A 16,568-nucleotide genomic window follows, 5' to 3' on the forward strand; every position below is an offset into this window, starting at 1 on the left:
AAAGCAGAGTCCCACTGGTGTGGTAGTGTGTGTTACAAGAAAAATAATTTTTTAAAAAAGTTAGGGGCCTCCCCCTTGACCTCCCCTGCCGATCTCGCCTGGCCAACTCCTGTTTGCTCCCCCTGTTTGCTCGCTCTCTGGGAGCTTGCTTGCTTCTGTAGTCCCTGGACCAGCTGGAGCAGTTTCCTCTGCTCTGCTCTGCTCTGCTCTGCTCAGCTCAGCTGGGAGGCGGAGACAGTCTGGGGAGAACAATCTGTGGTAAGCCTGATGGTCTCTCAGGGTCACCGTGGGTTGTTCTGATGATAACCCACACTGCGTGAGTTAGTTCACAGGGTGGGTTTCATGTCATGCAAACGCAGCCAATGACTGTGGTGCAAAGCAGGGGGGAAATGCCTCTAGGACATGGGTGGGCAACTTGTGATGCTCCAGGTATATTGGCCTACAACTCCCATCATCCTTCACCTTTGGCCAAAACATCTAGAGGGCCATCAGGCGCCCACTCCTGCCATACGACGAGGGCTCCCAGAGACTGGCAGCATTCATGGGATTAGTCAATGTCCCTGATTTGGCCAGTGCCACCCATGCCAATCCTGGCAGCCCATCTGGACTAGCACCAATCAGCAGCCAATGGTTGGCAGAGTTCCTGCGTCCCTTTGTGGGTGTAAGGCACAGTGAGACCAACTCCTCACAAAGCAGATGAGGTGATAAACCTGCATCTGGACTGTACCACTTCAGCCTGTCAGTGTGGGCTCACAGAATTCTCCCTCCACATAGAGAACTAGATGCCACAGGGAAGAAGGAGGCAGCCTTGCTTTCTCTGAGAAACTTGAGTTTTCTGTGTGCAGGTATTTTTATATTTTGCACGGAAGAGTGTTCAAACCTCCACCTGCAGTCTAAAGCGGCACAAGCCAGACACAGACTTCCTACCACAGCTGCTGTGTGTGAGAAAATTCCATGGCATGAGTCAAATGCCTGGGTTGTAATCTGGCAACCCAAAGTTTTATTGAGGAAGGTGGCTGGACGTGCTAAACCAGGTGTGGGGGATCTCAGGCCTGGGGGCCTAATCCAGCCCTCCAGAGTTCCCCGGATGGCCATACCCCTTCCCCAGGCTCCCCCCCCTTTTCCCCAACCACTGATCATTTGGTGGTTCCTGGCTTTTGTGCAGGTTTTCCCCCATTCTAAAAGGTTGAAATGCCTCTCCTGAGGCATCGTTACTGGCAGTGAGAGTTTTCAGCTGAAATATGCTGGCAGTTTTTGTATTTTGGGCCCTGCACGTTCTGCCTTTGACCCCACATACCACTGGAATGCGGCCCCCGAGAGCTTCTTCAGAATTGAATTTGGCCCTTGGGCTGAAAGAGGTTCCCACCTGTGCACTAAACTGCTCCCCTGTCATCAGCTCCGGTCCTGCCCAGCCTTATTCCCTCCCCTGCTCCCTCCCGTTTTCAACCATCTACTCAGGATGAACCCAAAGTCAGTCCTTCTCTACCACCCTTCACTGTGAGCCTCTCAGAGGACACCCAGCAGAGCCATAGTCTTGCACAAGGAACTTCCAGTGATGAAAATGAGTGGAATGTTGGAACTTTTTCATGCAGACCAGCATGTGGCTCAGTGGATGAGTGGGTGGGTGGGAGGGAGGGAAGGAGGGACTGGAGCCAGCAAGAAGAGGAAGATCATCTTCAGTATCACGGTAGGTGTCCTATAGCTTACACGGGGCATCCAACTTCGTTTGTTTGTATTGAAAAGTCTGAAAATTCCTTTTCCAGATGGGGAAAAGCAAGGCAGAGGGAGCCATTATCTGACTGTGATTAGATCTGTTTTGGAACTAAGCATGGAACCCCAGAGACTGGCATCTCCTGGTCCTCAGCATGTTTACCAAGAAGTAAGTGCCCTTAATTTCTGTGGGATTTGCTTCCAGCATGGATGGATGGGTCTACATATGCAGCAAAATGACACGAGAATGAGGTACTAAAATGGAAAGTGCCTGCCCAGGTGGGGGAAATTGCATTTGTTGGATGCTCTCCAGAAATAAATAAATCTCCCCACAAGTAAAAAAAACTAGGAGAGAAGGCTAGGCAAGAACCTTTCTCGACTATCTGCTTCTACATGGAGGAGCATTCACCAATGGTACCTCCTCCCTTCAGTCTCAAGTGGAACAGTCCATTGTGTGACCTCTGGATTCTGTGGCCTCATCCTGCTGCTGCTTCCTGTGTAGCGTCCAGGCCTCCGTCTCTCACCTGAAATGGCATTTTCTCAAAACAAAGGGGGTGGAAACCCTCCTCCCTGCTGCATTTTAAGAGTCCTAGCCGTGAAGATGTCCTCCGGGCTTGACCTATTTCTGCTCATGCCAACTGATGCTTGGCACTAACCTGTACCCTTCTTGGACATCCCTCTGTAAACAAGAACATTTTACCTCCTGCCACATCTTCATGTTTGCTGTGAGACCGCCCCATAGATGAGCCAACAGTCCTTGCCCCCCTACATTGGCACAACTACATCCTTGCTTGGCTGCCTGGGTGCTTTTGTGACTCAGCATCAGCCAGCACCATCATCATCAAAGAAGCAGGACACCAGATGCTCCCAGCCGAGGACGGCTTCAGTTCAAGACCCTCATGACACCCTCTCTCCTCTTCCTCCTCCTGCTGCTCTGCCCTCAAAATCAGTGGACCCTCTGAGGCCCACAACAGTGAGGTGTGTATGGAAACAGCATTGAGGTCTGGACTGGTGGTGTGGGTCTGCATCAAGGTGATGGGGCACCCACAGAACCCGACCAGAAAAGGGAGCAGCCCTGCTAGAGAAATGGAGCCCAGAAGCATGTGAGGTTTTGTTGTGGGCTCAGGCTGAGGGACCCTAAAGGGAGTGTCAAGCCGCGCCCCGCCCCGGATATGTAGCAACTATTTTCCTTTTCCTCAAACTCTAAAGTCCCCAAAATGGGAGGCTCAGCTATATAAAAGCTGCCAAGTCTGGGCTGGGCCAAGGAAGTACACCAGCCTCCCCCAAGCTGGTGCCCTCCAGAGGCGTTCGACCACAACTTCCACCCTGGGAACGGCAGCCCGGTGCCCATGCTGGCTGGGAATCACGGGCATTGCAGTCCAACACCTCTGGAGGGCACCAGGCTGGTGCAATTGTTGTTGTTGTTGTTGTTATTAGGCGGCCAACCAGAAGATCACAAGAAATGTGCAAGCCTTCGAGCTCTCCAGATCTCTTCATCAGGCAAGGTGTTACAAAACTTTTGGGGGCGGGGGCGGACAGAGCCAAATGCGTTATTCTGGGTCTTGATTTATAGGCGGGCCTCTTATTTTAAAAATACGCAGAATTGTGCCAGACTGTGCACGCGGTTGCGGATGTTTGCACAACTCTTGCTCTCTCCTTGTTGCCATAGGAACCGCCACCGGCAACCACATGACCTCCCGCGACAGCGGCCTTGTCCGTCCTTTGGCCTACGCATGCGCTGTCGAGGAATAGTCCGACCGGCGTTTCTCGCGAGACGAGAGTGAGATCGCGCGAGAGAGAGGAGAAGGAAGAGGCTGGCGACGGAGAGGCCGGAAGTGGGCGGGGAAGGATCCCGGAAGTCCTGGCAAGAGAAACCGACTGAGGACTCGAGCCGGGATGGACGGTGAGGGAGCGGCTCTCTTCCCGCCCTCCGTCTGTGGGGGGTGGGCGAGGGTGACGTCACACTCAGCCGGGCCCGGGGCGGGGAAAGGGGCTGGCGCCTCAAGGAACGAGTCAACGAGTCTTGTCCGCCGCGGGGCGGGGGACTCCTGGGGAGGGGGTGATATATGACGTCGCCCGGGCATCCCCCCGCCTCGACTCCATGGGAGGGCGATGTGCGCGCGCTTTCCTCCTCCCTCCCGACCCCCTGCCCTTTGCGTCGTGTCTTTTAGACCGCAAGCCAGGGCTGTCTTATTTCTGGGCTTCGTAAGCTGCTCTGGGGGCCTTGGCCGAAGAGCAGGATACAAGTGGTTTTGTTAATAGCTGATTATTAATGATATGTATACATGCCTGGTGTGAGTGAGTGTGACCTGGGGGTGGGTTCTCTGATGTTTAGCAGGGGCCTCGGTTGAAGGGTCCCCCTTCCAGGCCTGTCTTTCTGCTTACCTGTTAGGGTTGCCAGCCTTGCTCCACCCCACCAAGCTCTTGTGCCTTGAAAACCTGCCTCACACACTCGTGCAGGCTTGACAGGTGAAGATTCACCTCTTCAGTTTCTGGCTCAGGTGCCTTCCCAGAAAAGCAGTGAGGTTGCTTCCCCTAGCAGTGTGTATCTAGTCTGTGGTGTTCTCTGCTGGCATCATGGATTGCTTTGTGGGGGCTTGGTGGATGGTCCTGTCCATGGGATTAGACTAGATTGTGTCTTGGACTTGCCTTGTGATTCTACAAGTGATGAAATCAAGTGTTTGGCCTTGATTCATTGGGAGTGCTGAGGATATCCTTGATATGGCAAACTTTCCTTACTTTTTGCTTACAGCCCACTATATGATCTAGATTGCATGGTTTTTTAAATTTGTAGTTGCTGTATGGAAGATCCTGCCTAAGGCAGGGGGTTGGTCGATGCTCTTCTGACCCATTGGTATCATGAAATCCCCCAAGGAATGGAATCCTGTTGGCAGAAATGTATTCTGCCTTCGAGAGACAAGCTTGCATTGACCAGAAACTGGACTGTTCACCGGCCTGGTCATCCTCACCAAGGAATCACTTTTGTGGGCCAAAGTAAGACTGCACATTCAGGGTCTTCAAGTGGACCCCTTAGCAGCCTCTTAACATATTTTCCGTGGTTCCTGTATACCATTTTCTGTTCCTGCCTGCCAGGCAGGTGACACAGTATTTGAGCTGTTTATCTGGGCGGCACCCTTTGTGGAGGCAGAGCAGGGCTCTCACACAGGTGCTTACTCTCCCGGGCAGCCTGAGAGGCCAGAGTACGGAGGAGGCACATGACTCCTGCTGTCAAAGTTGAGTGTTGAATTCTGGGGAGCGTGCTGTGGCACTTCCAAGAGAGACACACTGGTATGCTGTTGTATGAAGTGTATAATTTTATTTGGATAAGTTATACTCCATGTTATCTGTCTCAGAATTATGATTAGTATGTAGCCTGTGAAACTCATGAGAGGCCAAAAGATTTGTCTTCAAGACACCAGAGCTACTCCTCAGGAATCAAGGAGCAGGATATATTATAATTGTTAATTGCAAGTGTAAATGTTTTAAGAGCTCACTCTCTGTATAGAGCTAAAGGTATTTCATATTCCTAGTCTCCAGCATAAAGTTTTTAGACATGCATACAGTTCGGCACATGGAATCTTTCCAGATCTGTGGAAATGGTTTCTGAGGAGCACCCAGTTTGGACCTCTTTAGGGCAGAAGGAGTGTGTGTGTGTGTGTGTGTGTGTGTTAAAAATAATAGGTGTGAATACCCTTCCTTCTGAGCCCCGCTTTATCCCTGAAATCTTCCAACGATTGTCTTTCTCTTCACAGATACACTCTTCCAGTTAAAGGTGAGTGAAGACACTATGAAACACTCTCTCTTATCTCTAGTTAGGGCTAGATTTAAAAAAAAATTAGAGCAGTGTTTTGTTATTTTTTCTTCAGTTGATTATGTAAATTTGTTATTAGTATTGTATGCCACCTAGAGTGGCTGGGTAGCCGGCCAGATGGGTGGCAAATAAATAAATAATCCATAAACAGGTACACTCTTGTCATGGTGAACTTGTGTAGGTGTCTGCTAGGTTTCAGTCAGGGAGCACTGTGTCTTTTGGACAGTAGTGCTTTCCAGGTTAGCAGGTTACTAGCCTGCGGTTGTGTCAAGGGGCCTGGAAATGGCAGCGCAAGATCACCCTGAGTTTTGCTTAGTCAGGGCAGCTTTCCCCGCAGCATCCTGTTTCTCACAGTGGCCAACCCGTTGGCCCAGTGTGAAGCCCACAGCTGGGGTATGTGCGTGGATGAGAGAGGTGTAGTGAGGAGGGTTTTAGATTTGTTAGGCAGTGGGAAACATTTACAGACAAGCTCCACTTGAACAAGAATGGAACCAGACTGCTGGCACATAATATAAACAAGCAGAGCAGCTTTTAAACTGAATCGGAGGTGGAAGCCAACAGGAACTGGGAAGCATCTGATTCAGGCTGAACTATCCCTAGAAGAGGAAGGTGAGAATGTTTCCAGTTGCCCCAAACAGAACAGGATGGAAATAGGATGTGGGCTTAGATATAGTGAGCATAATGGATACCTGGCCATTGCCACACCTTGTGGTAGTGCACAGCTAAGCTATGGAGTCCACTGTGTGAAGGATGTCCTTTTAACTGTACTGAATCCCCACCCCCACCTCAATTCAGCTTCATTGGATGACCCCGTTGGGTTCTAGTGTTAAGAGAGAGGAAGAAGATCATTCTCCACTTTCTCCACACCATGCGTAATGTCAGTTCCCCTTTCTCTCCTTTTTTCTAAGCTAAACAGTCCCAGCCATTGTAGCCTTTCCTCCCAGGAGAGTTGCTCCAGCCTTTTGGCCATTTTGGTTGCACTTTTCCCAACTCTGCAATATCCTTTTTGAGATGCAGCAGCCAGAAATGTACACAGTAGTGAGTTGTGTCTTATGGACATCCCTTCCTCCTGCTCTGGAGTGTAAGATGCTGCTGACAATATGACTCTGCTGTGAAGTTTGCTGGAGGGAAATTACCACCATACAAAGTGCTTTTCCACCCAAGTCCCTTTAATAGCTTTGGTTAGATACAGCCCCTGAGTTGGTAATCGAATTATGTGGCATCAGATGAAGCAGCTCACTTTTTCTTTTGATCAGGGCTAATGCAGAACAATGGGATAGGCTGGGAAGTCCGTATATCCTGTAGTCAGCTGCTTCTGCCTGCAGGCTTGCTGAGCATCTGCTTCTCTTTCTCTAGTTTACAGCCAAGCAGCTGGAGAAGCTAGCCAAGAAGGCAGAAAAGGACTCCAAAACTGAGCAAGCCAAAGTCAAAAAGGTGATGGAACTGAATGCCGATGAGGAGAGTCACTGTCGGAGATGGCCCTGGAAGGCCGAGCGCCTCTGCAGTCAGGAAGGCCTGCTCTTGAGCCTCTGTGCTGTCTTGCCCTTGCTCCCTTTCAGCTTCTAGCCTCTTAAGTTGAAGGCTCTCTGCAATTCCCCCCCTCACCTTTGCATCATTTGGCCTTCCTTTCCTAGTTCCACTCTTGATGTCTTTTGCTGCATTCTGTGCTCGGAACAGCCACTCCTTTTCCCACAGCTGTTCCCCCCTTCCTCCACCACCACCATCTCCTCCTCCTCAGCCTGCCTCTTCAGCGACTCCAGTTCCCAGTCATTCTAGCTTTCCCCTACACACATCTATCCACTGCAGCTTGATCCTCCATGAAACGCTGTTCTCTCCCTCCACTTCTGTTTTGTCTGTATAGTGGTAGATTGTAAGCCCTCTGGATAGGGGCCCTTCTACTTTCTGGGCACTGTTGGTACTCATCATAGTAATAGGAGGAGCATGGAGCAATCCTTACCTAGGGGCTGTAGTGTTTCCCTTGATCATGGGAAGGGCTGTGGTAAGTCCATCTTCTGGTTTTAAGCCTCTATTCCAGGATGTCTGCAGATGTGCTTCCATGAGGGCTAGAAAGGTACTCTGCAGAAAAGGTCTCTCATTTCTAAACAGGATGCTGAGCTTTGCACCTTCAGCCCACTCCAAAGGATGGGGGCCGATGGTGGGCAGGTTTTCAACTGCCTGGCCGTAGCCCATGCAGGCATTGTCGTGGTTGTGTCTCCTGGGAGGCCTCTTTCCTGCCCTGCTCCATGTTCACCAATTCATATGAAAGGCTCTACGTGGGATGCTGTTGCTGGCAGAGGCGAGGATGCTGGGTTTGTGGCAGGTGGTGAGCTTTTAGGGCTCTGACCCAAGTGGATCTGTCCTGACCAGCTCCCCTTCTGTGTGCTCCAGGCTCTTCAGCAGAAGAATGTGGAATGTGCCCGTGTCTATGCAGAGAATGCCATCCGGAAGAAGAATGAAGGCTTGAACTGGCTCCGCATGGCTTCCCGAGTAGACGCAGTGGCCTCCAAGGTCCAGACAGCAGTGACCATGAAGGGGGTAAGGAGACATTCTCTAACCCTGGCACTGAGTAGCCACGGCCTTGTTGTGCCTTTTTCGTGCTGCCTAAGGCTACAAGGAAGTGCCTTACAGCAGGCATATTGAACCTCTTTCAGCCCAAGGACTGGATGCCAATTCAGAGAAGCTCTCAGTCACCACGGTCCAGTGGTGGGTGAGGCTGAAGGTAAAAGGCTCAGAGCTGAAAGACCCCAGATGCCAGCCTGCTTTAGCTTCAAGCTCTTCCTGCCAGTAACTCACCTTTGGAGAGGCGTTTCAACCTTTTACAATGGGGAAAAAACGGCACAGAAGCCAAGAAACCACCAAACGAAAGGGCATGAGCCTAGGGAGAGGGGTAGGCCATCTGAGGAAAGCTGTCTCAGGACTCAGAAGGGCTGGATTTGGCCCCTGGGCCTGAGGGTTCTGCACCCCGGGCCTGAGGGTTCTGCACCCCAGCCTTACGGAGAATCGAGCCACTGACTTGTCTTGCCCAGTACTGTCCTTTTTGACCAGCGGCACCTTTCCAAGTTCACCAGTGGGGGTCTTTTCCAGCCCTGTTACCCAGATTCATGCATTGTAAGACTTCAGATGTAATATATAATGGCACCAGCACGTGCTGTGGCGCTTTAACTCCTAGGCCACTTTCAAGAGAACCCACATTGACTGGTATCGGCAGGAGTTGTGGCGTCCCCAGCCCCTTTTCCCTAGCCTGACTCTGCCTTCTGCCATATTGGCATAAGAGCTGAAGTGACTGGTCTGATTCCTCAGTATTTGATTTATTAATTAAATTTTATTAGATGTATATCCTGCCTTTCCACTTAAAAAATAATGCTCAAGGTGGCTAAGAAGAAAATGCAGATACAATGACAGACTTACATCTAAAATGGATTGTTTAAAGACATATCCAATAAAAGCGCAAATGAAAACACATCAATAAGAAAGAAACAGCAGAACCCACGAGATTAAAACCAGCTCCAGAAGCAGCTTGGCTTGGCTGCCAGAAGCCTGTCTGGATACAAATGTCTTTGCCAGCCAGCTGCAGGACAGCACTGGTGGAAGTAGCCTGGCCTCCCTTGGCAGGGAGTCCCATAGCCTGGGAGCTGCCTTCCTTGTGTCTCCACCCAAAGTCCCTGCATTAGCAGCAGAAGAGAGAAGGGCCTCTCCTGGGGATTTTTAAACCCAGGCTGGCTTACTGGGGAAAATGTGGTCTGTCCTCTTGCCCTGTCCACTCCTTGCCGCTGTACCCAGTTCTTCCTTGGCTCCTTGCAGTAGTTCCCATCTCCTCAGCCCCAGCCCCACCTTGGTGTCTGGGCCATGAGTCTCCTCACACATCTGGACTTCCAGAACTGGAAGTGATGAAACGGCCCTCTGGGCCTCCCAGGGCAAGACCATCGTGGATGTCCTCTGCACTTCTGAAACACTTGTTCCCTGGTAGTTTGATTCTTCTCTGCCCGTCTCTTGCCTTGGCCTTCCCCATGACCGTAGCATTCAAGTCATCTTCAGGTCCTGGCCGTAGCTCTGTGGGGAGGCCCCATTTCCTTCTACTCTTCGAATGCACAAGTATGTTTTCTGACTCTCTTGCAGGTGACTAAAAACATGGCCCAGGTGACCAAGGCCTTGGACAAAGCGCTCAGCTCGATGGACCTGCAGAAGGTCTCTGCTGTGATGGACAAGTTTGAGCAGCAGGTGCAGAACTTGGATGTTCACACTTCGGTAAGTGCTGCATGCTTGCCCAGGAAAAGAAGTGGGCAGCTGTGCTGGAATTTTCACTGGGTGCCCAGCCTCTTTGGGCCAGAGGGCACATTTGGAATTCTGAGAGAGCATTGTGGGTACTCTCACAAAATAGCTGCCATGTAGTTGGGGCTTGCCTATTTACAAAACGGTTATCATAGTGGACATGGCTTGTCACAAAACACTCATTTCCCAGAAGGCATGCTGCGGAGACTGAAAGCAAAATAACTTACCCAAGTACCTAAGTTCAAGGCAGAGGTGAGTTCCGAACTCCAAAACGCAAAACCGTTCTTTTGAACCCAAATAAAGGTGGTGCCGAGGGCAGGCCTTTGCTTTGCAACATGCCAGCCTCCCAACTTAATTAAAAATTACGTAAGAAATGAATTAAACATCAGGAGGGGCAGGGAGCCTGGTGGGCACCAAGAGAGGAGTCCGCGGACGCCACTTTGGAGATGCCAGGCTCAAGGCACCGGGGAGCAAGGCCTCCTGTTCCCCTGCCGGTAAACCTGCTCCTGCCCCAGCCTACCTGTGTCACCGTCTCGTGCAGTCATCCTGCTTGCTCCCAGACTTGGTGAAGTTCTGTTGAAAGACAAGCATCCAGTGCAGGAAGTTTTTTAATTGTGTGTATATCTGGTCTGGGTCGGGGGACACAGAATATTAAGAAACGGTCCTGGTCATGTGCAATGTCTTGAAATAATACTTTGACTAAGAAGAGTCCACAAACGTTGGCTTAATCTACTGCACAACCAACAAAAGGGAAAGGCACTGGATGCCCTGCAGAAACAAGAGACCAGTGATTCTTGAAGCGTCTGTGATGTTTATTCTGCTCAACATGTTTCAGAAACAGCATTCCTCCTTCCGGGGTTTTTCCTCCTCTTCCCATAAATATGCAGCAATGAGTCCTTTTGCTTCTTCCTTCACTGAAGCTAACCTTAATGTACTAGCCAACTGTTTCTTTGGTTGCCACCAGCCCCTCCCTTTCCCAGAGTCCAGAGGCATGTCAAAGGGAACATAGGGGAAGGGAGGGATGTTTTCTGCCCTCCTGCTAGGCTTTTTGCAAAGTCAAGCAGGAGGGGGGAGAGACCCCCCCTTTTCTCTTCCCAAACTGCGTGGAGGAAAAGGGGTCATCCCTGCCTTCCTGCCCAGCTTTTGCAGAGGCAACAGCAGCAGAACGGTCCTGCCGCAGGGAGAACTCGGATGCATGGGCCCAGGTTTGGCTACCTGTTCTCACTTTCTGTTTGCCCCCGCGCTGAGCTCTGTCTTGTGGCCCCTGTAGGTGATGGAGGACTCCATGAGCTCTGCCATGACGCTGACCACGCCCCAGGAGCAAGTGGACAGTCTGATTGTACAGATTGCGGAGGAGAATGGCTTGGAGGTCATGGACCAGCTGAGCCAGCTGCCCGAGGGGGCCTCTGCCGTGGGCGAGAGCTCCGTGCGTTCCCAGGAGGATCAGCTATCGCGAAGGTTGGTTGGCTTCCTGAGGGGTGGTAGGACTTGAATTCCTGCCTTCCAGGGGCCAATGGCTGTGGCCCAGGACACGGCCTGGGAACCTCTATATTCTTAAACTTGCTGTATCCTGACAGCTCTGGGCTGGTAACCCCTCTCTTCTGTCCTCCCCCTGCCCCCGCCATCTAACTGCGTAGGGTGCAATCCTATGCATGTTTAGACAGCAGAAAAGTCTTGCTACTCCCAGCATTCCCCAACCAGCATGTCCAAGCACGCATAGGAACGTGTCCTTGGAGTATGGAGAACCATGAGAATGGAACTCAAGGAGAAAGGTGGTTGGCCTGCAATGGGTCCTCGGCCACCAGCACCCATTGCTCTTCAGTCACTGTACTGCTTGTACGTTGCTCCCACTTGCATTTGCTGATGGGTATGTAAGAATTGCATTGCTAGTTTACACAAAAGGATCACCTAGCCCAGCACTCTGCCTGACAGTGGCCAACCGTATGCCTGAGTGGGACTTCTAAGCAGGTGATGATGGTGACAGTCATTGTTTACGCTTGGTAGCTGCTGATAGCAGAACGCTGCCTCTGAACGTGGAGGGAAGGGCTGTGGCTCGGTGGCAAAGCCCTTGCTTTGTATGCAGAAGGTCTCAGGTTCAATCCCTGGCATCTCTAGGTAGGGCTGGGAAAATCTCCTGCCTGAAACTGTAGAGAGCCATTGTTGCCAGTCAGTGTTGACAATACTGGGCTAGATGGATCAAGGTCTGAGTCTCTATTTGGCTGTCATGGATAGCTGCTGCTGTTAGACTTCCCTCCATGGATCTGTCTTAACCCTTTTCTAAACCCAACTAAAGTACTAGCCATCACAGCATCGGGTTCCAAAAATTAACTATGCATGTCATGAAGGAGTATTTTCTTCTGTCTATCCTGAACCTGCCAGTCAATGTGCTTGTGTGACCCCAAGTTCTAGTATTGTGGGAGAGAGAGAGAGAATGTCTGCCTGCCTGCCTCCACCCTTTCTACACCATTCATAATTTTATAAGCCTCTCCTATGTCCTTTCTCTGCCCTCTTACTATCATATCATGCATCATATATCGTGTGTGTGTGTGTGTGTGTGTGTGTGTGTGTATATATATATATATATATATATATATAATAGTAGCAAACTCATTCTCTCTCTGCCTATTCCATGCAGTCAAAACAGCACTATCCATGCACAAGTGGGGAGGCAACAGAAGGTTTGGGGGAACCCCAAAGTTTGCAGAAGTACAAAAAGTCTTTAGGGAAGAAAACCCTAGTTGCAGGGGAACCTCAAACAGCCTGATAAGGGCTGAGCATGCTAGGCGGAGGATGTTGGGCAGGGGTGCATGGAATGCTGGCTGACTGTGGGCAGAGGAGGAACAGTTGGAAAACAAGGGGGGAGGAGGACTGGAATGATGTATTCCGAAAGATGCCTGGCTGGCGGGAACACTGGAAAAAAAATTCCGGTCCCATTTTGTCTACACTAAAAACACAACTCACTGATCATTTCAGTTGCTCTTTTCTATACCAATTTTTAGAGAAGTAACAGACATGTTAGTCTGTTGCAGCAAAAACAACAAAGAGTCTTGTGGCACCTTAAAGACTAACAGATGTATTCTGGAGTAAACTGCTGTTGATATGTTCAGATGCATGAAGTGTTAATCTCGAATTGGTAGATCTATATGCATATGCTGGGGAGGAAATGTAAAACATGTGGACAGAGGGAACTGAAATGCAAAAAGCACAGACAGTGATAATTATATGAACAGTTGCCATTCACAAAAGGTTTTTGGCTGTTAACACAAACATCATTGCAATGGTGAGAGATTAGCATATGTGGTGTGATTTTAGAGAAACACCTTTGTCCTTATTCAAACTACAAGACATAGAATTGAATCTCTTGATGTACTTCAGCAATTTCCCTGAAATTCCTTTGTTCGAGAATGGCCACTCTAAGGTCATTGACAGAGGGCTGTGCTGCATGCAGGTGCAGTTTTGCGTATGTAAAATATCCTGTGGTGCAAACCTGGTGAGCATGAGTTATGCAAGTGTTAAAGAACCCTCCCTTTACCTATGGTTGTTTAACCCTTGCATAACCCACAATCTCTGCATTCACACAACATGACAACCACCCAGTGGGGGTTGCATACGCAGCCTGGTGCCCGTAGGTGCCTCAGCTCATGGTGAGTTAAATGGCAACCTAAGGGGAGATAAGATAGTGCTCTTCAAGTACTTGAAAGGTTGTCACAGAGAGGAAAGCCAGGATCCTGTCTCGATCATCCCAGAGTGCAGGACATGGAATAATGGGCTCAAGTTAAAGGAAGCCAGATTCCGGCTGAACATCAGGAAAAACTTCCTGTTAGAGCAATACGACAATGGAACCGATGACCCAGGGAGGCAGTGGGCTCTCCCACACTGGAGGCATTCAAGACAAGGCTGGACAGCCATCTGTCAGGGATGCTCTGTCTTGGATTTCTGCATTGAGCAGGGGGTTGGACTCGATGGCCTTGTGGGCCTCTTCCAACCCTACTATTCTATGATTCTAAGCAGCAGCATGGTGTCCGAACCTGGTCAGAGTGTCCTAGGAGTCTGAAATGTTCCCCTGATTTTTGAACCCTGACATTCCTGATGTGAGATTTGTGTCCATGGATCTTCTTTGGTTCATTCTCCTTCATTAATTTCTTTCCTCTGTGTCAACATTTTCCTTCTCAGATTGGCTGCCTTGCGGAATTAACTCCCTCTCACCCACATGGACTGTTGCTTCTGCCTTGTTCACCTATGATTTGTGGGGCTATGGCGAGAGGCCCCTGGCCTTCCATCCTCCTAACTCTCCTGTGGCCAGAAAAAAGACTGGTCCTTCCACTCCTCTGGGCCTGCTGTGCTCAGCAGTGGACTTTACCTCCTTGCACGGTGATGGTGTCCCCGCTCTAAAGAAGCAGTGACAGCGACAAACTTCTGTGCGTGAGCTTGCCTGAGGGTGAGGGGCGGAAGAAACTTTCCTGGGTCTGTTCCCCTTCCCCCCCACCCCTTGCCATTTCTTCTCTTTTCAGGCTACACTTTCCATCCTCCTCTTGTGTCTGGAGCACATTGGCTGAGAGGACGGGAGCCCATCATTCAAGTGTGGCCCATGCGTGAGCTCAATCGCTGGCATTCTTAAGAGGGCCAGGGTGCTCCCCGCGGCCTCCTGGGCCTGGGTGTGGAGTCAGGCGTGGTGTTCGTTTTTCCTAATACCAGTTATTGACCTCCCGTGTTGCTGCTTTTAGGGGATGGCATATGGGGACCAAGCCAGTTGGCAGCGTGTGAGGTCCACGGGGCAGTGGAGCAAGCCTGTCGGTGGACGTGTCCCCTTTTTCTTGCAGCTGTGCACCCCTGCTTTGGATTTACACACCATTAAGTGACCTTTGAAAACAACAGTCCTTTACTCTCATCCTCCCCACACACATTCACACTACTGCCCCTGCACCCTCTGCTCCAGCTGCTGCTTTTGTTGGCGTCGGCTTTTCCCTCCTAAGAACTCTGTCTGGTTGTGGACTGTCCGTTCTGCTTGCCTGGGACTGGCGTACACCTTTCCCAGAAGATGCCACAGCTGGAGGGAGAACCCTCATGTACAGGGATGCTTCAGCCGTTTCCCTCATTGTGGCCTCGATGATACTGGGCTGTTTGTTCTGAGGCACCCCTTTGCTGATATCCCCCCCCAGGACCTCTTTGGGAGGAAACGGTAGGATTTAACAGGCCTACAGTCTAATACCCGACAGTGTTGCTTTGACCCCTTCTGCCTGAGTGTGTAAAACAGCCTTCCCCAACCTGGCACCCCCCAGATGAGTTGGATTGCACTTCCCATCATCTCCAGCCAGCATGGTGATGATGGGATCTACAGTCCAGCACACCTGGACGGCACCTGGCTGGGGGAGGCTGGCATAAAAGAACAAGAACTCCCCGCTTTAGAGCGCAGCCTTCTCCAAGGCCAAGGTTGTGGGGGTGAGCAAATCGTTCCCCCTCTGCTGCTGTCATTTAAAAGGAGGCCATTTTATTTCATTCTCTTTCCTCCCTACCACCTCTCATGGGCCTTAGGCGGTGCTGCTTCTGCTCCTCCAAACTGTACTTCCTAGAGTAACCCTTTTGTTGAGCCTTTTACGGAGTGGTACATTCTTCTCTCTCGGGAAAATGGTGTTCTGTTGCCTTTTTTCTTTTTTTAAAAAATAATTAAAGTGAATGATGTCAGTTCTTTGATGCTGTTTTGAATAAATATATCCTGTCTGGAAATCTGTAGTCGCCTGGAGGTTTACAGATCCTTGCTCACTCTTGAGTCGGCTGGGGCTGGGAGCAGAGGGTATCCTGCTTTGTACTAGAGGTCTTGGGGTTGTTGGGGATCGAACCTGGGACCTTCTGCATGCAAAGCGGGCTCTGCCAGTGAGCTACAGCCCCTCCCTTTCTGGCCTTGGAATTCAACCCTGCCTCCTTAGGCTGGCTAGGAGCCAAGTAATCCCTCTTAAGAACCAGTGATACTGTTTTGCAGAAGACTGGAAGTGCTTTCAGCCACCCACCCAAACTGAAATGCCAGGGGGATTACTGCAGGCTGCTTCACATGTGGCAGGGTACAGGTGCATCGCTCCATCAATTGCCTATCTAATGTTCTGTGTACTGTGCGAGGGACAGCCTCGAAGATTTGGGAACATGTGTCTGCACACCACAAGATGCAGCAGCCAGCTACAGCTCCCTGCAGCATACACAGAAAAAGACAAAAGACGGCCCTTGTGCGATAAAGGAAGTGGCACACGCTAATTAATGATTCAGCAGCCGTTAATCGTTTTATCATGGAGCAGTTGCTTGAGCAGCCAGGCCTCCCCTGCTTGTTCCCCCCCACCCTGCCGGCTCCCAAATGGGGTGTGGGTGTGTGGAGGGGGGGTCTGTGATAAATGGTTCTGCCACTAGAGGTCTCCCTCTCCCTTAAGAACGCCCCTTCTTGTTTGTCCTCATTCTCAGTCCAGCCTCAAGTGTGATTTACCGCTGGCCAAAGAGTCCTGTGGAGTAGGGAACCCTACACAGCTTACATCATGTGCTGTGGACAAATGGGGTGGGGGACTTGTGGCAGGTATCCCTGAGCATGTGATCAGACAGAGCCATGTGGTCTGGATCTATGTGGGGCTGTAACACCCTCGACTATGTCTGCTTCTGCTGGATCCTGTGCCCACAGAGCTCAACATCTACAGCAAGCAAGATGATGGCCAGGCAGTGTTTTAAAGTGCTGAAAGTGAGCTTTCAAGTTGCTTGTGCCTTTTCCTTGAACTTTGGTGTTTTAAGGTAGGGGTGTGTGTGT

The 16,568-nt window shown here is 50.6% G+C and overlaps 1 protein-coding gene across 1 annotated transcript; it reads left to right on the plus strand.

The window, feature by feature from the left end:
* Positions 1-3,551: 3,551 nt before the first annotated feature.
* On the plus strand, positions 3,552-15,525 carry CHMP1A (charged multivesicular body protein 1A). Its single transcript, XM_084812690.1, has 7 exons — positions 3,552-3,613; positions 5,463-5,482; positions 6,878-6,955; positions 7,910-8,056; positions 9,638-9,766; positions 11,061-11,248; positions 13,964-15,525. The coding sequence occupies exons 1-7, from the start codon at positions 3,607-3,609 to the stop codon at positions 13,983-13,985; spliced, it is 591 nt and encodes a 196-aa protein (XP_084668816.1). The 5' UTR covers positions 3,552-3,606; the 3' UTR covers positions 13,986-15,525.
* The last annotated feature ends 1,043 nt before the right edge of the window (positions 15,526-16,568 follow it).

The sequence above is a fragment of the Heloderma suspectum genome, chromosome 8 (genome assembly GCF_057233095.1).
Source record: "Heloderma suspectum isolate Gila_16-S chromosome 8, 16-S_ref, whole genome shotgun sequence".
Lineage (NCBI taxonomy): Eukaryota > Metazoa > Chordata > Lepidosauria > Squamata > Helodermatidae > Heloderma > Heloderma suspectum.